At 40.5% G+C, this 25,354-nt stretch overlaps 1 protein-coding gene across 1 annotated transcript in view; it reads left to right on the forward strand.

Moving 5' to 3' along the window:
- The window catches only part of LOC104622030 (hemicentin-1-like), a gene marked incomplete at its 5' end in the record, with an annotated part of 153,062 nt that overhangs the window by 39,210 nt on the left and 88,498 nt on the right, over positions 1-25,354 (forward strand). The window contains 19 exon segments of the mRNA XM_010288684.1: positions 854-998; positions 2,516-2,628; positions 4,010-4,169; positions 5,005-5,179; positions 7,627-7,754; positions 9,950-10,222; positions 11,333-11,428; positions 11,847-12,041; positions 13,078-13,208; positions 13,882-14,029; positions 14,556-14,682; positions 15,699-15,853; positions 18,478-18,756; positions 19,375-19,656; positions 20,730-20,838; positions 21,417-21,586; positions 21,828-21,982; positions 22,776-22,899; positions 24,330-24,431. Of these exon segments, the coding sequence (XP_010286986.1) occupies positions 854-998; positions 2,516-2,628; positions 4,010-4,169; positions 5,005-5,179; positions 7,627-7,754; positions 9,950-10,222; positions 11,333-11,428; positions 11,847-12,041; positions 13,078-13,208; positions 13,882-14,029; positions 14,556-14,682; positions 15,699-15,853; positions 18,478-18,756; positions 19,375-19,656; positions 20,730-20,838; positions 21,417-21,586; positions 21,828-21,982; positions 22,776-22,899; positions 24,330-24,431 (3,067 nt within the window).

Raw genomic sequence — 25,354 nt, forward strand, 5'->3', positions numbered from 1 at the left:
TTCTTTAGACTGTGTAAGTGCAAGTAGCACAGGCTGTAACTTCTGTGAGAAATACTGGCAGGATCCTCCTTGCTGAGTTGCTAATTCCTCTGTGTAGTAGTGCTAGTTTCCTGTAATTGTAAGCTTGCAGCAAAAACTACACTCCAAGGGAAGTGTTAGGAGTAAGTTACATTTAGAGAAGGATGCAGCTTTTTCTGAGCGTGGCATGACTGGAACAATTTTACATCCTAACAAATTTTCTATAAGGCAAGTCTATGCTGCTGAGCTCATTAATTTTTTTTTTTGATGTTGCTGTAGGGTATATGACTTTTAAAAAAATAACTTTTTTTTGGTGAAAGTTATAACTTTTCTTATCTTTCATACTGATAGGCTTCAGAGCTGATCTCTTCTACTTGATAGATATGGCAAGTTAGAAGGCATTGATAACTGTTAAAAAAAATTTGTTAGTGGAAGAAGAACAATTCATTGCACTCATCAAGAGCCAATCTGTGATTAAATTGGGTTACTGGAATAACCAATAAAAAATGCAGTGAAATAATTCAGCTAAGTTTGTTTTTCCTTCAGTGCATGATTGTAAGCATGAGTGGCAGTTCTATAAGTGCCGTGACAGAGCAGAGTTGCTGTTGCAGATCTTAATCTCACTCCAGCAGTAAATACAAGGTGCTACCAACATTCTTATTTAAAATTAGCTTTCTATTGAAAGATGGAAAGTAGGAAAAGCTCTAGTAAAATTCTCCAGGAACATATAATTTTTAAGAATGTGAAATAGTCAGGTAAAGCCACGCTGCATTCCACAGTAAATATTGTCGACAAGTATTTTCTTCAGTAAAGCATTCCATCACTCTTTTGGCAGCTGGTTCCCAATCCCTACGTGAGTGTTCGCAGTGATGGAAGCCTGCACCTTGAAAGAGTTCGGCTGCAGGATGGCGGCGATTACACCTGCATGGCAAGTAATGTTGCTGGGACAAGCAACAAAACTACTGCTGTTAATGTACATGGTAAGGAATGCTGCCTTGGTGCTTTTGTGCTGAATGCAAGCTGAGAGTGCATTTCTTACAGGAGCTCTCACTAGCGCTTTTTTGTTGCAGTTATACTAATTTCTCAAATTTCCGCGTTTGTAATGACTTTACTTTGTAAAGTATCACAGTGGAAAACTGGATCCACTGCACAGGAAAGAACTGAGCCATCAAGACTTTTTCAAATAAAACAAAAATAACACCATTTTGTGATCATAAAAGTTCCTTATTTTTGGGCTGTGTAGTCATGGTCTCTAGCTTTATTAACAAAACAGATGCAAGTGGAAGTTTACTGGAAAACGATGAAAAGCGCTTACTGGGGGTTTCATAACGGGTATAAGGAAGCACAACTCATGGGAGAATTAGAATGAAAATTAATTATGCGTTTGGCAAAGTGTGTTGTTTTTTGTGTGGTGGGGTTTTTTTATTATTAAAACATACCAAAAATTACACTGTCAGCAAGACAAAGTGTTACCATCGTGGTAACCCATCTGTATTTCAGCTGAAGATACTTGTATTAACTCTGTGTGGGGTCACAACCACTTCATGATTTACAGCCTGGAATTTTCTCACATGTTAAATTAATCACGAGAGTTTTATTTTAAGCTTCACTGAAGATGCTGCAACATCTTTTTATGTTAAGAATAGATATTATTTTTTAATACAGGCAAGTACTTGTTATCCGATAATGTCTTGCATGTCAACACTAGTTTTTGGAATATTTCAGAACTTGATAACAGAAAGGAATATATTCATATGTTTTTAGAAAGATCTAGTTTTTCATATTATAGCCTTAAATCTGATCTTCTTTTTTCTGTTGATAATTCAAAACCTGCTCAATTAAGTAAGGGAGCTGAGGTTCTTGTTATCTCTTCTTATGGATTTTGTGTAGTTATCTGGTGTTTTCATTCAAGTTCGTCTAACAGTCCCTGCAGAAACCATCGCTGCAGTTTGCACAACTTCGTATCATTTATATCAAAGATTAAATAAACTGGGAGGGCGATCAGTTCTTCGTTCTCCTATCTACTCCATTCAAAATGTTGTCCATCGATGGAAATTGATTCAGCACCAAAAATGCTGAACCTGTGTTCATGAAAGGTGCTGTATAGGTTGGATCATGTACAGTATCGTTTCGGGAAGCCTGGCCTAAAATGTTCTCAGAGGATATTGTGACAAAGAGTTCCTGAAATTATTGCAATCAGCTATGTGAAATACCTACAGTTAGTTGAAAACTATATGGACCCAATCCAGTGATCAACCTGTGGCTGATCCTCTCTGCTGTGTTATGAACAAGTATTTATTCTGTCGTAAAAGACTGGAGGGTGGAGGAGAAAGTGGCTGGTCATTGTCAATGTTAGGGTTCAGGGAAGAGGCTGAAAATTCCCCACCCCTGCTGCCTGTGTGAAGTAGTAATTGAATATAATTATTTTATTGGAAGAGTTGTTCCATGGTTTGAAATCTGTCTTCTGCGTGTGTTTAATATTTGCATTTATTTTTAGTTCTGCCTGTTATTCAGCACGGACAGCAGATATTTAGCACGATTGAAGGAATCCCAGTAACGTTACCATGCAAAGCAAGTGGAGTTCCTAAGCCTTCTATTGTCTGGTCCAAGGTAATTTCTCATCTTTGAGCTGTTCGTGGTAAAAGATGAATTGAACACATCATTAGCTTGTCATAAAATCTGTAAGAAACACAGCCAAAGGCCTCGGTTGTGGGGGACCTGGAAATCTCTATTTATTCGTATCCGCTCTTGTTTCTTAGAGCGGTGCTTTCTGGCCATGGTCCAGCCATAAATCAGTGTTCTATTCTTTGTAAGGGCTTTGGTTATCGCTGTATCTATATGTTTTTAACGCCTTAGAAATTGTTCATATTCCTGTTGTGAGTTGATAATTTGAGATTAGGCAACCTGCTACAGATTGAAAGTTCATTTTTGTTTTGGAGCCTTACTTTAAGACGACTTTTTCCTCTGAAGAAAGTGTGTCTAATAATGGCATTCTGGGGTTAACCCTCTGTCACTTTTCAGTCATGTCCTTGACAAACAAGATGTCAACTGAAGAGGACCTCACCCTTTTTGGGAATTTGTCTGAAAGTCAGGCTTCGCCCCACACACACTTAACCAGCATAATTTCTGGTAATAACAGGGGTGTGTAACAGCATGACATTGCTGTGAAGGCACTGTTGTGCCTCAGCAGTTGTGCAGATGTAACTGATTGGGAGCTTGTGAACAGCTTTGTTTAAAAGAAGGAAGAAAACAGTTAATGTGCTGGTTTGGTAGGGAGGAAGACACAGGAGGAGTTTTTTTCTTAATTACCATGTATAACTTCCAATACAGACAAGGAAGAGTCTGCTGACTGAGAAACGTTTTATGTAATGTATCCAAGATCTGTTTTGACATCAGAAATCAATGTCAAAATTGACTTTTTAAATTTGCTTTTAAGAATTGGAGTCTCTAATACATAACAAGTTTTCTGCTTAAGAATCCCTGTGCTCTTCTTGTTACTGCTTAGACAGTGGCACTCAAGGAGTGTGAAAAGTTAATTGAAGTTAGTTAATTTGTGTGGATGGAATTTTGGGGCCAGGCTTCTTAGTTAATTAAAAATATTTTGTCCATCTCAGCCATAAAAAATAGAAGCACTACTGTAATGTAAATTAAAATATTGTTCAGTTTAGTCAGACTGCCTGCAAAGTGTTTGGTCTACGGAACTGCATTAAAGAGCACGGAGCATACTGCACAGCAAGAAGTCAGACCTAGTGTTATATTAAAAGTATAGTAGTCTTCATGTGAAGAATCAGTCACAGCAATGGGGTAAGCTAGGGGAAATGCTACAGGCACTAAGAATTTTAATATTCTTTTAATAATTTTTACGTTTTCATTAGATTTTATTTTATTGCCATAAGCTTTAGCTTTTACTGAATTAAATGATTGTCATTTAGTTTATTTTAGAAAATCTAGGCACTGTGGACTTTTTTTTCTTTCTTTTTTCTTTCCACAGAAAGGAGAAGTAATTCTTTCCAGCAATGTGAAATTTTCTGCAGGGTCTGACGGAAGTCTGTATGTAGTTTCACCAGGGGGTGAAGAGACTGGGGAATACGTGTGCACTGCAGCAAATGCTGCTGGTTATGCTACGCGGAAAGTCCAGCTGACTGTCTATGGTAGGCATGAGCTGAAAGCAAATACAGGGTTGTTGTCTCTCTTCCCCCATTAAGTTCTAATTTAGACTACAAAACCCACTCAGGTGGATTGTGAACTAGGATACTCACTATGCAAACAGGATTTAAACTAATCCCTAACTAGTGCTTTTGAGTTTGTCCTAGATCACTGGATCCACATACTAGGCAATTTTACAAATGGCTGATACTGGAAGGCCTATCCTTCAGCTGCTATAATCTCTCAAAACCCCCTGATACCTGTTACCTTGAGTTCTTGGACTAGGATCTTAGGCTGATCTTTTTCATCTTTTATGGAAATGGATAGGAAGTACCTGAATAGGAATAGAAATTCCTGCAGATAGAAGAATGAAGATCCCTTAATCCCATCATTCCCAAAGCTTCCTACCATCTCCCAGTATTGTAAAAAAAATATGATTTAGGTGTAGGCTTGCTTTGCAAGGCTTTTATGGCTTTGCAGGTATTGGTGCTGTAGTGTAACATGGTTCAGGTATTGGTTGCAAACTACCTGTGCAGTAGAGAGCTCAGCATATGCATGAACTGCATAAATCTGTTGCTATCCAGCTTTTTGGGTAAATAGTGCAGGCTTCCTGCTATTTGCGGTATTGCATGTATGCATCAGCCAGTATCTGAGCTACAGGCACTGTACATCAGCATTACGGTGATTTATGTCTATTGCAGACATGTCATGAAAAATAGGATTGTAATGTTATATACCTGATTAAAAAATAGATGTTTAATCTGAAGTAAAATTGTATGGTGCTACAGTTGTACAAATACGTATATTCATTGCAGCTTCTTAACATGTTCCATGTTATAGTGAAACCTAGAGTATCCAGGCCTGGAGACCAGCAAGGAAACGCATATGATAAACCCATAGAGATCTCAGTAGTTGCAGGGGAAGATGTCACACTTCCATGTGAAGTAAAGAGCTTGCCACCCCCCATAATTACCTGGGCCAAAGAAATGCAGCTCATATCTCCATTCTCTCCAAGGTAACAATGTTTGATGAAAACAAAAGAAAAGTGAAATTGCTACTAAGCTTTCAAGATTTTGGAAGGGTGTATCATTTCTAATTGCCTCAGGATCAATTAGAAGGTCTTAAGTGTTCCTGCATGAGGACCCTGCTTTACTGGGTCTTGAAACTCTCTTTCCCAAACAAAGCATATGTCTCTTTCCAAAGGATACCGAGACCATGCATCATTGTACAGCTTCCATTCCAGTGCGTGTTTGTACGCAATCTCGAGAGGCCAAGACGAAAGAGATCCTGTTATATTTGTACTGTGGTTGTGCCCAGAGACCCACATAATCTGTGCCTGATTATAAATGTTTAAAAACTGTTTTTCTTTTCTTAAGCACTTCATATTTATGCTCAGGGGAGCATTGTTTGTTATTCATATGAGGTCTGGGCTGCCAGTAGAATACAGATGATGATAAATGTTTGGGAGTGCTTACAAAGGCTCACTGCTCACTGTGTTTTGGATCCAGAAACTCTCCGGATATTCTTGAACATGTGAAAACATAGCTAAATGCTCATTAAAATGTTGAGCTGACAACCTTAGAGACTGAAGAGTTGGGGACTCTTATATACGGCATGCACCAGTGTTGGAGTTCTTCCTTAGTATTTTGCTATGGTACAAAATAAGAGAGGAAGCGAGTAGGTGGTTATACACTGTGTGTTCCTGGCTGAAGTGCCGAGTAGTGTCACGGGGTGTGCCAGTGCTTTCTAGTCTTCAAGATACCTCAGAAGGGGGAAAGGCTACGGCTGTGTCCATAATCCAGGAGGTGGTAACGCTGGCCGAGCGCCCACTGTAGCCATTGCTGTGCCCCTTGTCTGGTGTCTCTCACCAATCTGAGTGGAGGGGGACAGCCAGTGTCTGAGCCGACGTGAGGAGTCGTACAGACCCCAAGGTGAGCCTGTTTTACTTGCGGCCAAATCTGCGCCTCAGAGCCACCCCTTCCAGCAAGTCTGCAACAGCCTCCCCAACTAGTAGCTGCTGGGCCCGCACGTTGGGTGAAGGAGGCTTGTGCACAGAGAGTTGATTCGTTGTTAGGGGTATGTGTGGAATTCTCTGCTGCGTCCTGTGAGCATGTTGCATGCACTAACGAATCTGCATTCTTGGTCCCTTACTTGTCCTCGTTTTACCTCAGGAGACATTGATGAATTAGGCTACTCGCTCGTGGCTGTTGTGGAGAGGTCCAAGTTGTCCAGAGTAGCAGAAGTCCAGCTCAGCCCGTTCCATAAAATTGTTTACAGATGTCAGCAAAAGTTAAAGGATTAGTCCAAACAAAATTGTTTGAGACCACCCAAATTTGATGTTAGAAATGCGACCAGTAAACAAAAGAAGAGCGAAATCAGAAATGAAGGCACTTCTGTCAGAAAGCAAATGTAATTAGTGGACAAAATCATGGGAGATGAGTTACTGCAGCAATCTGTCTTTTGGGGTTATTAAAAAAAAAAAAAAACAACCCCCCAAAAAAAAGGTTTGGAAAGATAACGGGCAACAGAGGAGGAATCATAATATCAGACAGATTGGGGTGGCCTGCAGGAAATATGCTTCACTTTCTTTCCATTCATCTCTCCGGGCCATTGCAATCCCCAGATTCACCATTTATACCCACATAATAACATTGTCCTAATTAGAGAGTGCCAGAGAAAGGAAAACAGATGATACCACTGATTCCCACCAACTTTGCCTAAATTCTGTACATAACCTTGAGTGCTAGACTTTAATTTCTTCTTGTCAATTCTAAGCTGTCACTTTTTCTTCCCTCCTCATTTTTTTCCCCCAATTGCTATTACTTTTGATTTCTACGTAAGAAGAGTTTGGCTTAGCTGGCCAGGACTGTATCTAGTAATCTTAAAAGCCTGCAACCAGAGCTGTAGTAAAAGTCAATACTATGTAGTTAACTATTTAGTGATGACAATTGCTATAAATATCAAAACTGCTGGTTTTTAATGAGAATGCTCTTCTCCTTCCATCTTTAAACATCATAACTTTTTTGCCAGGATGAAACAGTATCAGAAGTTGTTTAAGTTTATGACCCTGCTGACCTGGGCTGAGCAAAAATGTGCAACAGGAGGTTGAAGAGCTCCATTTCCCTGCCTGATTTGTTTTTTGGGGTTTGTTTTTTTTTTTTCCATTTCTAGAAACAAGACAGATTTTAATATGTCCTGTCAGTAGCTAGAGCCAAATTTTGCAATTTGGATCTTATATTTTAGGTATTTGCTGTGTATTCAGAATGTAGTGGCTCAGTGAAGAGTTAGAAAAAATGAGTAAGTGTCATAGTTTAGTAATATGGCACAGCTCAGTGTGCCCTGTAGAACAGCCCTGTAGAACAGTGTTATTTTAGCTCATAGCAATCATTAGCAATGTGTAAGTAGAGGTCATGCACCTTTCCATACGTGTTTATGCAGTGTATCTGCTTGTTATTTTTCCAGACACACTTTCCTACCCTCAGGGTCAATGAAGATCAGCGAGACACAAGTTTCAGACAGTGGAATGTATATCTGTGTAGCCACAAATATTGCTGGGAATGTGACTCAGTCAGTGAAGCTAAGTGTATATGGTAAGTTTTAGCTTAAAGGATAATCAACTGCAAGCATCATGCACAGCTTTACAAACGTTTTTCCTTATGTACATTAAATGCTATTGACCTATAGTCTTCCAGGTCATCTTGTCTTCATATGCAAGTTGTTACTGATTATGTGGGTATTGCACACCCACGCATATATGTATATAAACTATATATATGTTACACACCTTTCTTTAATGTTCCTTTGACTCATGGAGGAATTATAGCACAATATGACATTTGACTCTTCTTAAGTCACCCAGAGGAGTTTTAAGAACTGGAGGCTTTTGTTCTAATGCGCATGGATGTTCTCTGTGCAAGAGGGTTCTCAGCAGTAAGTTTGCGAACAGTGGCTGCAGGTGTCAAGTTCTCACCAGCTTGACGGGAATTACGTATCCAAACTCTTTTATTGGCGAATGTCAAAGTTTTTGCTTGCGCACCCGCTCAGGCGGTAGTGAAACCTGTGTGCAACTGTCACTTCTGGATTGGCAGCTGCTCCTGCCTCAGCGCACAGCTACGTGCACATACGCTCTGCTGTACCCACCTTTGCAAACTAAGACCTTAACCCACCTTACTGTACTTTCTCTATTCAAACCGGCAGCCTGTGCTGGTGCCCACCTTCCTCCCCGCCTCAGTAAAGGTGTCTAGTTGCTCTTGTGCAAGCCTGGACCCGTGTCCCCTTCCCTCTCCTTCTTACCAGAGATCGTCACATTCTCTCTCCCTTGTCTCTCTCCTACTGTCCCTGCACTGACTCAGCCGCGGTCCCTTAAGCACTTACTCAACGTGATGTGTTGTTAGCTCCGTGCTCTCTCATTTATTCCTCCTCACCCGTGTCAGACGGGAACACAGGTTGTGGCACACGTGCTTTGGCACTGGCAGGAGGTACACAGGAGAGCAAGTGCAGGAGCCCTGCCTTGCCGCAGCCCAGACGAGGCTGATCAATAGTAATTGTGGGAGTATAGATGGTTCTCCTGTGATTCATGTAGAGTTTGGGCATGTTGCTGCCCATGCCTGCTGCCAGCACACGTCTTTGAAGTGGATCACACACCGCGAACGTACCAGATTGCCCCTAGCATCTCTGAAACCTTCAGACTACGCTAATTCAATTACAATGGCTATAGCAGACTGCTGTCTGGTTCTGTGCGTAGAGAAGTCTGATATCAGTGCACATCTTTTTGTTTATCTGTAATTGTACATTAACAGAGAGTCTGGAAAAATGGCGCCTGTTATTGTTTCAGACATTCTTTATAAGTCTCTTTATTGTCAATGATCCTTAGAAAGAAAAACACTGTGGCAGAAGATTTATGTTGCATTTATATTGTTCTTTGGGACCAGCAAAAACACTTCCAGTCATATTTTATCTCCTTGTCCGAACTTGTGTTTGGAAGCATACAAGGATCAGGGATTAGGGGAAGGAAATTAAAATGTCAAAAGGAAAATGTAATTAACTTTATCATAAAAGCTTTTGAATTCTTTTGTGTTATCAAGAGCCAGTCCCCATAGCTCTTCAGATGTGCTCAGTGTAATAATATTACACTGCTCATGTGGAAGTCATGCAGTAGGATTTGAAATGTAGCTTTTTCAAATAAGTTAAGCAATAGGGTGTCGTACATCCTATCCTATGTAGAGAACGTGCAGGTCTGCTTCCTTAGTCACCTGAAGGAATTTGGCTTCAGTGAATAAAGAAGGACATTTTCTACAATGACAAAACCAGAAAAGAATTTCATAGAATCACAGAATAGTTTGGGTCGGAAGGGACCTTTCAAGGCCATCTAGTCCAACCCCCCTGCAGTGAGCAGGGACATCTTCAACTACAGCAGGTTGCTCAGAGCCCCGTCCAGCCTGACCTGGGATGTTTCCAGGGATGGGGCATCCACCACCTCTCTGGGCAGCCTGGGCCAGGGTTTCACCACCCTCGTGAAAAATTTCTTCCTTCTATCCATCTAGTCTAAATCTGCCCTCTTTTAGTTTAAAACCATCACCGCTTGTCCTATTGCAACAGGTCCTACTAAAAAGTTTGTCCCCATCTTTCTTCTAAGCCCCTTTCAGTCCCGGCAGGCTGTTAGAAGGTCTCCCTGGAGCCTTCTCTTCTCCAGGCTGACCCCTCCGCCCCTCCCCGCCTCAGCCTTAAGAATGGTCTTGTACATAATTTTCTTCACATTACCGTGGACTAAACTTGTCTTCTTTAGTTCCTCCAAAGATACAGCGTGGGCCTCAAGTTTTGAAAGTCCAAGCTGGCCACCGAGTTGACATACCCTGCAGTGCCCAGGGGATCCCCCCCCCAACAGTCATGTGGTTCAAAGGCAGAAGTGCTGTGCCGGTAGATGGTGGGCAGTTCATCCACAGCCTGGATGGAGCTCTAAGCATCAGCAACGTCCAGCTTCCTGATGCCGGAATCTACAAGTGTGTCGCTAGTAATGTAGCGGGCAGTGACGCCTCGGAGATAACAGTACAAGTTCAAGGTATTTATATTAGGGCCATCATCTTGCCGCCTGCCCTGGCTAGGTATAATTTCATGCCAGTGCTGTCTGGTTTATGCTTTGGAGAGCAATGTTCTTCGCTGTTGACTGTTACATGATGCAAAATCCAAATCTGTTTTAGATGTTATGTTCTGATGTTAATTAAGGAAAATCAGAATAGGCAAATAGTCTTTGGAGAGTTTGCAGAAATAAGAAAAAGAAACTCAAAATATATTACTTTTTAAATTTCTTAATAAGAAAAATCTTCAAGCTACTTATGATTTGGTTTTGTAGTAGGTAATTAAAATCAGATTCCAGTATGGGAAACCTTTTTTTGAAATATTAGCTTTGTGTGTTCAGATGTCTTACATTTTCAGAGACTGTCTCTAAGTCTCAGAGCCTGGTGTCACAGCTTCAAATAGAATTGGAATTTTTCATGAGCTGAAATTGAGCTCTTCACTCAGTCAGTTAGTGTACTATTGAAATGGTGACAGGGCACCAGTGGTCAATGTGCCAATTTAAATATATAGTATAAGTCCTCACTTGATGGGCTGACGTACATCAATGTAGCATGACTGAGTTAAGGTAAGCAGAACTTATTTCTTCTTTGTGATAGTCTAAAGTCAACACTCTGATCCCTTTGGATTAGAGGTGCTGAGAACCACTTGTTACAAACAACAAAGAACTGCCAGTAACTTTACTTAATTATAAATAATATTCTTTGTATACTCTCAGTCTGCACACAAGTTTAAAATGAGATGCGAGAGCAAAGGATGGAAGTAATACTACTATGTGGTGTGAGAAAAAACAGTTTAAAACCTGTTTTTCAGATTTTGCAGAAACACTGTCTCTGTCTTCAAAACAAATATAGTGAGTTTTAGAGAGAACCAATCTGAGTCAAATTTGAAAGCCTCTTTGTACTGCTTGCTTCCTAAACATTCCCGTTGAAATCAAGACAGCTTGTACAGTACACTTCATCAGTGTAGAGAGTTATTGGAATCTGACCCTGTGTGCATGAGGGAGGCTTAGAAGTGTTATGTATCGCCAGGCTGTATTTTCACGTTTGGGTACACAGGTCAAGGGGTTTTTTTGAGGGGTCTAATTTTCTTTCAGAGTCTCCTACTATTGAGGATCTGGACCCTCCATACAATAGTCCCTTTCAAGAAAGAGTGGCAAATCAACGCATTGCGTTCCCATGTCCAGCAAAAGGTGTGTATCTTTCTTACCATCTTTAGGGACAAAAGTCTATTTTTCTGTTGACCGTTGAAAATCACTAAGTTTCTGTGTACTCCTTGTTGTGGTAAAAATGTACAACATGCACAGTATTTTCCACATATGCTTTACGTGGAAAAATTCAAACTAACAGTGATTTCAATAACCACTGTGTGCTGAAGTTCTGTGAAAAATCATTGCTAGGCAACAAGTATATTATAATGTTCAGGACTAAGATTTTTATTGTTAAAATTTTACTGTAACAGTCAGGGCTTTCTCTGAGTTTGAAAGCTCATGGCCTCCCTGTGCAGTGTCCCTGCCAATAAGACTTCCAGCACACAGTGGGAATTGTTTGAATCTTTCTTATTCGGAGCTGAGCAAACTGTTTCTTGACGTTTCACCTTTTTCTTGGTAGGTATTCCAAAGCCTGTCATCAAATGGCTACGTAATGGAAGAGAGCTGATGGGCAGTGAACCAGGGATTTCAGTTCTGGAGGATGGGACACTGCTGGTCATAGCTTCTGTTACACCTTCTGATAACGGGGAGTATGTCTGTGTGGCAAGCAATGAAGCTGGAAGCACAGAAAGGAAATACAACCTGAAAGTTCACGGTAAATAATAAATAAAACTTTTGGGGCACTATTTTTGAAGAACATCTTCTCTTTTATTGTTGGAAACTGCATGCCACAAATCTGCCCATGTGCAATTAAATTAGAAAAAAATAATGAGTACTTGCATTTCTATGATTCTCTCTGTGTTTTTTCTGTTGCCTCTATTCACCGTGACTTTATATACAAACCATCTTTGTTTTGCTCAAAGAGCTAGGTGTGTCTCATTTGCAGAGAGCTCTAGATATACTTATTAACTTTAATGGAAATAACAAATGAAGATTTCTGCACTGTAGAAATTACAGGTTGGGTGATAGATTTCAAATATGAATGAGAAAAGTTATTTACCAGAATGAACATAGATTAGGAGAATCTTTGCTCCTGATACTCTTCGTCTTGAGTCCTAATTGCAAAATAGAAAATCTGCAGCTGGCTCCGAGATACTTCCTTCTTAGGCAGTACTTTTATTCCAGCCTTGCTCACTTCCGATGATAGTTCTGATGCCCAAACAGGATTATAGCTGTATCTTTATCCTGAGAAAAGAGCAATTCCATCTTGTGCCAGCAGGGCTCATCAGTGGGGTTTGAATTTTCTAATCCATTAGATAAGGCTGTTCTCTTTGCACTCATAGTGGGACAAATGATAGGCAGATGTTCCTGGAGATGACTGGAGCAGTGAAGAGGAAGGATGGTTGTCTGGAATCGGTTTCCTTTATATGCTAAGCAAATAACATGGTATTTTAAGATTAAGATTAAATTTCAGATTAAATTTTAAGTTTATTCTCTTAAAATGTTAATGGTGATCATGTTTGAGTGTATTTCTCTGGGAGTCTGTTACTGGGCAAAAAGAAAACTCTGTTCTTTGAGAAAAGAGAAGAAAGGACACGGGGAGATAAGTCCAGAGCCAAAAGGCAAATGAAAACATTGGGGAGGGAGTGAAAAGGGTCTGAGAAATTGATATTACAGAGGTCCTTGACTGGGAGGATGGAGGAAGTTAGAAATCACTGGAATAGAAGGCTTATTACATGACTTTCTTTTAGTTCCTCCTGAAATTAGAGATCAAGAAAAGGTGACAAATACATCTGTAGTTGTTCATCACCCTGTAAGTCTCTTCTGTGAAGTATCTGGTAAACCCTTCCCAGTCATCTCCTGGTATAAAGAAGATAGCCAGGTATGTACAATTAATCTAACTGAAGTAACGTAGCCATCATCAGTCAGTTTTGTGCCAACTCTTGAGTGCTTGGTACGAGAACTCTTTCAAAGTAAATACATGTACATGCCTTTATGTATATTTAAACTGCACTAAGAACACCCACACAGAAAGCCAGCTAAGTATGGCTAATCCATTAATTCAGCTGTTCAATAAGTCAAAAGTAAACTCTTTATTTTCAAGATTCCCCTAGGAATTAGTCTTGGCAACCTCCCAGTGCTGTAGATGCCAGAGCCCTTGCACAGGGGACCAATAACGGTATTTTCTTCATTCTGTAGATGGAGAAATAAGAACTCTTGGAGGTGAATTGAATTCCTCAGGATTACCGCTGAGTCCTGTGCTTCTACTTGTAGCTGATAAGTGATAGTTTAAGATGAGGAGAGACCCCTTTATGCACCCTTGTGACTAACCATTACTAGTGGACAAAGAATTCCTTTGGTTTTCCCACTCTCTATTGTATGTTGAGCTACAAGTCATATTCAATAGATTGCAGAAGTTGAGATTAGTGCTGTAACTGAAAGGGGAAACAGATTATCCTTAGACTAAAACTATCATTTTCTTATAAAAATCCAGCTGTGATACTTGGCTGATGTAACTTGGATCACATAAGGCTAATGTCTCGGGTTCTTTTAAGGTTGTGGAAAGCAGTACTCTCCAGATTTTGCACAACGGGAAGATACTGAAGCTCCTTAAAGCTGCTACTGATGATGCGGGACAGTATTCATGCAAAGCCATAAATGTAGCAGGAAGTTCTGAGAAGCTGTTTAACCTAGACATATTAGGTTAGTTTCATGGGTTTGGTTTTGGTTTTTGGGATGTTTTGTTCAGTTTTTTAAGATGGTGATCTGAAAAACAGTTGATATTTAAGAAGCCAATAAATTTCAACTGATTATAAATAGATTCTTCCTCTCACTGCCCATTAGATGTTGGTTGCTGAAGCACTCACCATGATGGCTTTTGAATACCTTAGATTTTTCTATTCTTATAGTAACAGACAAAATGCTGCTTCTCATCTCTGCATTTTGGTCTTTGGTACTTTGTTTGCATTTTGGGCGTACAGCTTAACATGGGAGTCGTCTTACACATGGTTCACCAGCACAAGTGTGGAAGCGCTTGTCACGGTAGAAGTGATGTTGTGATCTAGCAGAAGTCACTTTGTAGTGAAAACTAAAATTATTTCAAGCGTTCAAAACTAAAATTGTTTCAATTGTTTCAGTAGTATGATCCACTGCTGCATTTCTTCTAGTTCCATAGCATACCTTCCCTGGTTAAATACCAGTTCTTCCTCTAATGCTTGTGTTTTTAAAGTTCCACCAAGCATAATAGGTGCTGATACCCCTGGTGAAATTGCGGTCATCCTCAGCCAGGAAGTCAGTCTGGAATGTAGAGCCAAAGGCTTCCCTTTTCCTGACATTCACTGGTTCAAAGATGGCAAGTAAGTATATTACAGCTTTTGTGGTTTGTGTCTAGGTGATTCCTCCCTTAGAATGTAGAGGAAGAAGGTGCACTGTACCAGTAAGCTCAGCTTTTAACTACTTAGTGTTAAGTTACTGTCAGCAGATGAAATTTGTGGTGATGTGAGGTGGTAAGTTCTGTAACCAGAAGTTAGCATCCTGCTTTTCTCTGTGAACTGTCCCATTACTGACACTGGCACTTGCAGAGCAAATTTTACAGTATTTGAAGCCAGACAATGCTTGAACCAAGACAAATGTAACCATTTATTTGAGTTTATTGTATCTGGATTATTTTAAACATATCATTAGTTAAAAAAAAGTTGTTTTGCTAACATGATTTTTTTCACTGGTAGACAGTACCAGTATCAAACACTTTTCTGGCTAGTGCCTTGTGCAGTTCTGCATATATACATTAAAGGTTTTAAAACATTTGTAGCCTGCATGTTTCAATTCTTCATCTCATCTTCCAGGAAAGCATACCGAGAGAAGAATTCTTGGTGACGTAAATATTAACTGAAGAACAAAATGGGCTGCATTTTTAAATAGTGTTTAACAACGTAGTTCAGCATAGGCATTGCCTAGTACTCACAAATACTGTGATGTGACAATTCCTTACTCTTTGGTATTGATATGTTGACACTTTCTTCTAGTAAATGCAGACGTTTTGTTATCAACAAAGGACTGTCATGACCTAAGTAATTAGAAAAAGAAACTGAGATCAGGAGTAGAACTCTGGCTCTCATGCTGGCATCCTGGATGACCCGAGTAAAGTACTTTTGTGTTTCAGTTTCTTCTAAAAACTAGGAATAAAGTTAACTGTAATAGTTTGTCACTGTATGGTGGCTCTTCGGATTAATGCTGTTGCTCTGGTGCTAAACGGTACTCTTTCATGGTACAATTACTGCCGTTAAGGGACCCCTTCTTATTCCGGTCAGTTTAAATTAATGTTGAAAGGATGGGGTCAGAGTTCTGTGAAGCAAAATAATCTCTGTTCCAGGCCCTTGTTCTTGGGTGATCCCAATGTTGAGCTTCTGGACAAAGATCAAGTTCTACACATAAAGAGTGCTCGAAGGATTGACAAAGGTCGTTACCAGTGCAGCGCCACCAACACTGCTGGCAAGCAAGTCAAGGAGGTCAAGCTGATCATCCATGGTAAGTTTATAAAATGCCTGACCCTAGAAGATCCTTTAATTTTACTCATAAGCTTTCTTTTTTTGAATGGAGATGCTCAGACAAATATAAATTGAGGCTCTGATCTTGCAAAATTTGTGTATAAACATAACTTAATACCATCTGTCAACAAAGTGATCTTTTTGAGCATTTATGTGTGTCAAGTTAAGTATGGGTGTAGTCTTTGCAAGCTTGGCCTTTAAGTGGTTTTTATGGGCTTTTTATTAGTTTCTAATTGGTGAAAGCCAAAAATCTTGGAAGTACCTTGTCAAATTTTGCTATTAATTAGTTTCAACTGACTTATTTTATTATCACGTTGGCTTCATTATTTTGATCTGTCCTAGGAGAAAATCAATTAGAATATTTTTATTTTAATACACTCACAGTCTTATTTTCCTTAACCTAGTGATAGGAGTAAATTCAGCCAGGAATTAATTAAAGTTAGTGCAAAAGTATAAAGTAAAGTGCAAAACCAGTAAGAATCAGACACAAACAGTTTTTGGAAAAGGATGTTCCAGTTGATCTTCAGGTAGCGTGGTATGTCATCTTGCTTAAATTGGTGTTAATTGAGGTCACTCATAGCAAGAGGAGAAATGCTAGCATGAGATAACTCTTATTATTTAATGAGATTATTATTATTTTTCTGGCGTTTATAGCACACTGACTATACATTTTACAAGCAGTGGAGTCTTTGCGAAGACATGGGGAACAGACAATTCCTGTGGTTAGTCTACATAAGTTTAATGTAAATTAAGAGATTATCAGTTGGGGAAAAAGGAGGGGAAAGATTCATGGAAGAAGAAAAAGTAGCTTTTGAAGGAAAACTTCAAAGGAGACAAGAGGAAGAGGTTTTCCATTTCGAAGACAATGAATGTGTGAAAGCCCAGTCAGACCTGAAAAACTGAGGGAGCACAGTGCTAGCAGCAATTAGGGGGAAACAAGTGCAGAAATCTATAGGTGAGATGACACTCTTGTGCCCAGAGTGTGAAGTGTAGGAATTTGAATCTGTGAGCTGTTAGCAAATCAGGACTCATCAGCTTATGGATTTGCTTCTGAAGATTGTGTGCCTTTTCTTCTGATAACTGTGAACTTATAATACATTATTTCCCTCATCTGAGATGTTTCTGAAGCATGGAGCAACCACATGCACAGAAATATGCATGTACATTGATCGTAGTGAGGTCTTTTTCCATCGGGAGCAAAGAAAATGCTGTGAGGACTTGGAGGTGATTGTGGCTGTTGTGAGTTGAGAGAAATAAACAACGCCACACGAATAAAATCCTCACAGATAAGTAGACCTTACTCCAGGTTTTTCAGAAGAGAGAGGTGAATTTGTGATAGTAGAATGGAATATATCTCCAATTTTGAATTTCTCATTAATCCTAGCTGGACAAAACAGAAGCCCATGGAGTGAGTGAGGAACGTAGATGCTATTTCTTTCTAGTTCTTACGTTGTTTTACCTGTTCAGCCCGACTTTTCGCTTTGATATTTTCCCAGAATACTCCATCTCTGTGCATGAAAGCATTGCTGATAGAGAAATACATTCGCCTTTGAACTGGGTGTGTTTCAGCATATTTTATAGGTTTGTGTATTTTTGCACACAAATTATTTAATTAGGAAAATACTTCATCATCATTTGATAATCTTCAAGACCTATCTTGTAGGTGTAAATCCATTCACTGACACTTTGCTTTACATTTCTGCGGTGGCATTTTAAATGAACACTATGGCAGTCAGTGGAAGCCTAGGATATATGGAGCATGTTTGGCAGCAGAGGAGTTAATGTGTCTGCCAGATGTGTCTGGTACTTTCAGCAGTCATAAATTTAGTTGTTGCCAATTGCACTGTGTTTTTATTACTTCTACGGAGATTTACGAACTCTTTATATTGGCTGATTTACACCAGAGTTTGTTTGCTAGAAAAATCTGAGTACTGCTGCTTAGCGAGGAAGGGAAATGACTACGGGCCAAAAGTTTCAAAAATAGGAGCATAAAGCTAGACTGTTAAGCTCGTATTTAGTCTCAAAGTGAGTGACTTCATCTTCACCAGCTTTGAGTACTGAGCGGTTCCCACTCCAGTTGCAGGGGCTCTTGGATGTATTTGCTATTTTAAACAGCAGGTTGCTGCTCCTCGTTGGGAGGATGCACCTCCCAAGGTCTATAGGAGTTGCTCTTTCTTTACCCTTCAGAAACAGGGAAGAGGCAGAGCCATGCCCGAATGCGTTGCAGGAGGCCCAGCTGTCCTAACTTGGCTCATGTTGGAGCCTAGAAAGTAAAATGCTTCCACGCAGCTCTAGTGGGGCAGCAATGCCGTGCAGCGCTCCTTGCTGCGGTACTTGTTTCTGAAGTGTATGGTGGCCCTTTGGTGTTAGATTCCATTTATGTTGTGTCCTCTTCATGCTTTCAACTCTGTGTGCCTGGCGGGATTGTACAGGCAATGTATAACTCTGCTGGGAGAAAACAGAGGCGAAAAACACCGGGAGAGGTTGGAAGCCTGATTAAGCTAAAATCTTGTATTCTTACAGCATTCTAATGTTTAATCTATTTAAGTCTACACCGACTTGTATACTAAGGCTTTAATACTGTCCTTTTGTCTTTTGAAATAGTCCCTCCTAGTATTAAGGGAGGAAATATTACCACAGAGGTGTCGACACTTCTTAACAATCTTATAAATTTGGAATGCGAAGCCAAGGGAATCCCTCCTCCTACCATTACGTGGTACAAAGATGGCCGACCGATTATTTCTAGCCCCCAGGCTCTGTATGTGGACAGGGGGCAATTCCTGCAGATACCTCGGGCCCGAGTAGCAGATTCTGCGAAGTACGCTTGCCGTGTGACCAACGCTGCTGGAGCTGCTGAGAAAATATATGACGTGGACATCTACGGTACGCGAGGGTTTATTGAACTTGGTTGTTTGCCATGTTACAGGAAGCGCATTTTGAAAGCTCTTCTGCCTTCGTAACGTCAGCAGCCTTCGCAGGCCTGGCAAGGGCGAGCAGTGGTCGATGGCTGCGTTTAAAGACTGGCCTGTATTAGCAGGGCCGTGTAAAAGGAGCTTTACACCCGGTGCTTTGTGTGACTCTCAAAAAGCTTTGACTTCGTGGGCCTCGATACCATGCTCTAGTGAAGGATCAAAACGATTTCTTCTCCATGTATCCTCTCTCTTTCTCACCTGTGCATGCTGAACAACACCTACCCGCAATAGCCACTCTGGGTGGGATCTTTAGCGTGCTGTTTTAAGACCTTCAGACTTAGTTCTTCCACCTCAAAGCCCTGCAGATCCTCTATGTTATACAACCGGTCAATACCGAACTACATCATTCGACTTCTCTGTTTCCCTTTTGTCTTGGCTAGACCCAGCAGCAAATTCTCACATGAAATTGTGCGTGACATAAATGCATATAGAGCCAAAGTGGGTGGGGAGGAACTAACCCATTTGCTCTTAATACATTTTCTGGCTACAGAATTAATCACTTGCAATATATTTTTTTTCCTTTCTACAGTTCCTCCAGTAATTGAGGGCGATGCTGACGCAGCCCAGAACAGGCAGGTGGTTGCTGGCAATTCACTGACGTTAGAGTGTAAAGCCGCTGGCAACCCTCCGCCTCTCCTTACCTGGTTAAAAGACGGTGTGCCTGTGAAAGCAAGCGACAACCTCCGTGTTGTAGCTGGTGGGAAGAAGCTGGAGATTCTGAATGCTGTTGAGGCTGACCGGGGCCAGTATTTGTGTGTGGCCACAAGCATAGCTGGAGAACAAGAAATCAAGTATGAAGTTGAAATCTTAGGTGTGTGAGCAACAGAACTACTGATTGATCAGACTTCCATAAACCTAGTAAAGCATGATTTTATTTTCCTTGGTATCATTATATGAAATATCAGTTAGTCAAGCCATGTATCTAGTTAAACCTGGGCACTGCACACTTTTTGTGTCCAGGGTTACATGATAGCTTGAAGACTCTTACTTTCAGGTTAGTTCTTGAAGAGTTTTTCTGCACTTGGTCAATATTATTCTCTGTAAGCTTTAACATTCTTCTAACTTGCCTTCGTAGAAGAAAATCATAGATATAAAAAGTACCAGTTAAAAATATGACTGAGTAGTTGCTTCTGGGGGAGAACATCTTTCTCTGAGTTATGTTGTGCACATTTTGAACCTTTTCTTGAGAAAGATTTTTTTTTTTTTCCCCCCCCTTTTTTTTCTCCATTGAAACCTTTACCATGGTCTGCATCTCAGCAGCGCTTTCTGAATGTCTCGAGTTAAATGACTTGTACAAATGTCAGTCACATTCTCCTGACGTGGAAGGGTTTATTTAAGAACTTTAAAGGCTTGATTTTTAGGCTTTGAACTGCCCTCTTGAAGAACATTGCATACTGTTTCATGCAGATGTAGGATGTTCATTCTGCTGCTCCAGGTGTATCTCACTGGTCTTGCTAGTCAGTGAAGGAGCTGGGAGGAGCTGTATGGCAGGGCTCCCTCCTCAGCCCACCCACTCCTGGGAGAGTGAGACAGGGTGAAGAGGACCTGGAAGAGGGTCCTCTGCCCCTTTGTTTTCTCCTTCTGCTGACAAAAGGTGCTAAAAGTCCTGTTGTCCCCTCCCATTCACAAAGTTGTTCAGAGAGAATCTGGAAAAAGCAGTCAAGAAACAATAAAAAAGAGTGAGAAGAGTAATTTGAAACCACAAAATATAACTGGGCAGGTGTTTTTCTTCAAAAAGGAACAGTGGTGAACTGCAAATCTGTACGTGTCCCAAAGTGAGATGTTAAGATACTTATTTTTTTTTAACGTTACTATTTGAGATAGACTTTTATGACACTTCTAAATGCTTAAATGTTTCTGTTGATGGATTTTTCTCTCTTACAGTCCCACCATTTGTGGAAGGTGGGGATGAGCTCTTGGACTACATCGTGATCCTCCATAGCCCTTTGGAGTTGGATTGTTCAGCAGTAGGGACACCCTCACCAACTATCACGTAAGGGGATTGGTATGACAGTAGGAAAAAAAAAATCATATGGTTGATTAGGTGAGCTTGGAGGTAGTCTTTATGAACTGCCCATGTTCTTTAGCGATAATTAATGTGTGGAGGACAAACTCCTGGCTCATCTGAAAACAGCGTCAGGCACACACATGGCAGGATCAGGGTTTTGTTTTAAGTGGTTTGGTGTGTTGTGCCATGTCAGGGAAATTAGGATACGTTACAAGAGCTGACAACTCTCGTTCCCTTGCTAATGCAACTGTGCGCTTTTCATCTGCCACCAGTGATTGCTTTTGCTTTGGAGATTTCTGTCTGCCTCTGGTGCATCCGCTTTCACTACTGCTTCCCAGCTGTCACCTTTCTGACTTCCGTAATGCCTGTTCCTCTATACCCCCTTCTCCTGATAAACCATTTTGGTCCATGGTGCTCAGCAAAGCAGAATACTACCTGACATGTCCAAGCCTTCCTGGGTTTGTTACTGGGACATTCTGCTTAATAGGATTGTGCGTATTTTAGGAATGTTGTTGATCTTACTGTCTGAGATTACATCTGAGATTGTACTTTCCTTTTGGTAGGTGGTTGAAAGATGGTCAACCTGTTGAAGAGGGAGCTGGACATAAGATCTTATTAAATGGACAAAAACTTCTCATCTCTCGAGCTCAAGTGTCAGACACTGGCCACTATAAATGTGTGGCTGCAAATAAGGCAGGAGAACATGAAAGGGAATTTGATGTTACTGTGCATGGTAGGTTACTCAAGGGGACAGGGGTGTGTGGGGAAGCAGCAGACTGCCTTTATTGTAAATTGCTGGCAAGAAAGTGCTCAAATTTTCTGTAAATGTTTATTTTTATTATTAGGTTGAAAAATTGGAGATGAGAGTAGGTGAAATAGAATTAGAGCTGCTCTAACCTGTGGGATTTGTTTCTATGTATTTAAATGTATATGTTCAAATGATACTTAATTTTTGTTTCTGGTGCTTCTTGCAGTTCCTCCAACCATCAAATCAGCTGGGACTTCTGAGAGAGCTGTTGTGATAAACAAGCCTGTGACGCTGCAGTGCATAGCCAATGGCATTCCCAGCCCATCCATAACTTGGTTAAAAGATGGTCAACCAGTAAACACAGCCAGAGGAAATATAAGAGTAAGCACTACTCTTTTATGGGATCCAAACCGTGAAGGATAGTTACAACAAGTTATACATGTTAGTGCTTCTTTTCCTTTTTCCTTTCCTTATGCTGTCATATAAAGATGGTAAAGAGCCACCCTGGAGAGTGATGGGCTTTTTACCTGAATAGCACAGTATCTCAAATTGAATAGCAGTATTTAGTAGACTGAATCCCATTAGACACATCCATACCAGAAAAGTCCACGATCATAAATTCAGCATCCAGCTCCTTTCAGTTTTAATTCAACCTTCAAGGTATGGTTGTCTGCCAGTTAGGAGGTGGCTCTAACCCACTTGTCACTGTGAGGTGGGATTTAGATGAGTTTTTCTATAAGCACTGCCATTGCAGCACCTACCTATACATTCCCTTCTCATTGTGAGGTTCTGACTTTGAATGAACAGCCCTTCCCAGTGCTTGCATGCTCCAGGGGGTCGAGTGCTTGTAATGGCTTTGATTTACTTTAGGCTGGAGCGGTTTTTGACATCTTGCCGGCAGCAGCTCGCTCTGCCTGCAGCCTCCTCCTCATCTTGCTTGCCCACCCCTCTGCCATCTAGGTCTCCTCAGAGCCGTACGGCTAATAATCCTGATGTCCCAGGAGCACTGAAGTCTCTGAACTACTAAGACGCCTCTTGCATGAATATTAGCCCCGGGTTAGAAGAAAGATGAGACTGGCTGTATTCAGCATAAATGTCTGCTTTGCCATTATGCTTAGCGGCTCTGCCTGGGATCGTTGTGTAAAGTGGTTCCCTGCTCTCTGTTTTGGTACAGCTGGAATCTTCAGGCCGTATTCTGCAAATTGTCAAGGCCCTGCTCGAAGATGCTGGCCGATACACTTGTGTGGCAACAAATGCTGCAGGAGAAGCCCAACAGCACGTTCGGCTTCATGTGCATGGTAATGTTTCTGCCCCTAGTTAGAAGCTAAACATGGCTGTTTTAAGGCAGCTTTTTACATCTATATTCCCTTCTCTTTTAAGCTCTCTGGCATTTTTGTCATCTCTGCACATCCATCTTTCAGTTTTCTTTCTTTGTCCCACTCCATCAGTAAGAAGTCAGGACAAAAACTGCCTTTCTTGGGATTTAGCCTTTCTCATGTGGTACTGAGAGCCACTTTCCAGTAAACTCTGCTATCCAGAGGTATCCCAAGAAGCCAAATGCATTGCCACTCACCCACCCCTCAGAAGGGTGCTCTATGTTTCTGAATCAAGATATGATGTCCCACTGTTGGCATTATTAATATGATCCAAGTCTTCTGGGGATAATGGCATTCCCCATGACATTGCAATGGGAAAATTTTACCGCAATGACTTTTCTGAGAAAGAAACATTCACTTATGAGGGGATTTTTCAAACTGTTTAAAAGGAATTTTATGTTGCAGCTGAAAACAATACAAAAGAAATGAGGGAGACTTGAGAAGCTGTTGGTCGCATGTGAATTTAATAAATGCTTTCACCATGATTTACGTATATTTGCCTCAGAAGTGGTCACAAAGGGTTCTGAATTCTTGATGTGACCCAATCATCAAAGGAGGTGCAGGAATCCTCAGGAGATGCAGGAATGGACTGTGGCAAAGTGCTCATGATGAGTATGATTATGTCATCTTTTATTGTCAAACCGAGTCAGTAACTGGAAAATGTTAAACTGCAATTAAGAGACATTGCAGTATCTCCATGGATGAGAGTTAGAAACCATCTTATACTGTGATAACTGCATTGTAGTTAATTTTAGTGTCAGTCCCATGCTTGTAAATATCTCTTTTTGTCTTCATGTTGAACGTGTTTTTATCTGGCCTTTCTCTCATGTTGCAAATTTATAAACATCAGTGAGGTAGAGTCTTGCTTTGATAAAGCTGTGTACAACAGAATAACAGGATCGTTAAGGTTGGAAAAGACCTTTAAGATCGTCAAGTCCAACTGTTAACCCAACACCACCATGCCCACTAAACCATGTCCCGAAGTGCCACGTCTACACATTTTTTGAACATTCAGTTTAATATTACCAGTTCAAGTGAGATGACCTTGCCACGTTCTGTGTTGTGCACCTATTTCCTGCAAGTCCATTTTAAATGCCATTTTTCCTAAAAAAAAAAAAGCAATAAAAATAACATTTTATTCCTTTTAACACTAATGAGGTTATATAATTAGCAAGTATTCCCCTTTCAAAGACAAACTTTCTTGAGAAATTCCTTGGTCATCCAGCAGTTAGTTGAAGCTTGTGCAATTCATTGCCCAAAGTTTCTCAGAGGGCAGATTATTTTGTGATTGGATGTTCTGCTAGCTGGGTGGCTGAATTAATGAAAACCTGATGCCTTTGTCTTTTTCCCAGAACCGCCCAGTCTGGAAGATGCAGGGAAAATGTTAAATGAAACAGTGGTGGTGAATAATCCAATCCATCTTGAATGCAGAGTGTCTGGGAACCCTCTGCCAGGTATGCACATGCACCTTTCAGAACATGAAGCAGATCTGATAAAAGGTTTTCACTTCTACATGACTTTTGAAAATAACGGATATTCTGAACGTGCAGTTAATTTTGTGGCTTCTAAATTAGCTAGAAACTGTTAAACGCTATGTATAATGGGAAATGTCAATATATGAACTGACCTGGAGCAAGTATTGAGGAATTCAGTAATCCCCATAATTTTTAACTGAATGAATGAAAAACACAAGGCTAATCTACTCCCTTGCGCGTACAGCGATGCCCTGTCCATAAATGAGAATACTGTTAGATTTCTGCTAAATCGGCTTTAAACACATCCAATCTTTTCCCCTGTCAGGTCAATATTTTATAGCATAGGGCAGACTAAAACCAATACCTTGTGTAGTGAGTGTGCCTGTCAAATGTGGCCATGTCTAGGACCTTATCTAAAGTCTATTGAAATTAATAGGAGGCTCTTTGCTAGGTCTGGGCCCTTAGCCTGTGAAAACGAGTAGATTTTCTGTGGCTTGCTCCAGTGAGAAATTATACTAATGAGCTTGTGGGTTCTCCTTATATTCTAGGCTTTGAAAACTAGGCTGTGTATATCTCTTTGTGTTTTATTTTCCTCACATTTTGTGGAATTATAATTTTTTTTGTTTTCTTTTTTGTTAAGGCAAGTTTCCCACAGAAATCATAGACATTTACCCAAGTGAGAGCTGAAGGGGTTTGGCTTCTGATGGATCTTTTGAATTGTTTCTGAACCAAAAAAAATCTAAAGCGATCTGGATTTTAGTTACTTCATTGCTGGGATTCTGTCAGGATTAGGGTTTTTTTTACAGTTAATCTTTTTTTGGTCTTCTTCTTGAGATATGCAGATAAAAATTTATTTCCTTATCTTTTCAATGTGTGTGTTTTGCTCCCACCTTCTTCTGATG

The sequence above is a fragment of the Phaethon lepturus genome, unplaced genomic scaffold (genome assembly GCF_000687285.1).
Source record: "Phaethon lepturus isolate BGI_N335 unplaced genomic scaffold, ASM68728v1 scaffold14566, whole genome shotgun sequence".
Lineage (NCBI taxonomy): Eukaryota > Metazoa > Chordata > Aves > Phaethontiformes > Phaethontidae > Phaethon > Phaethon lepturus.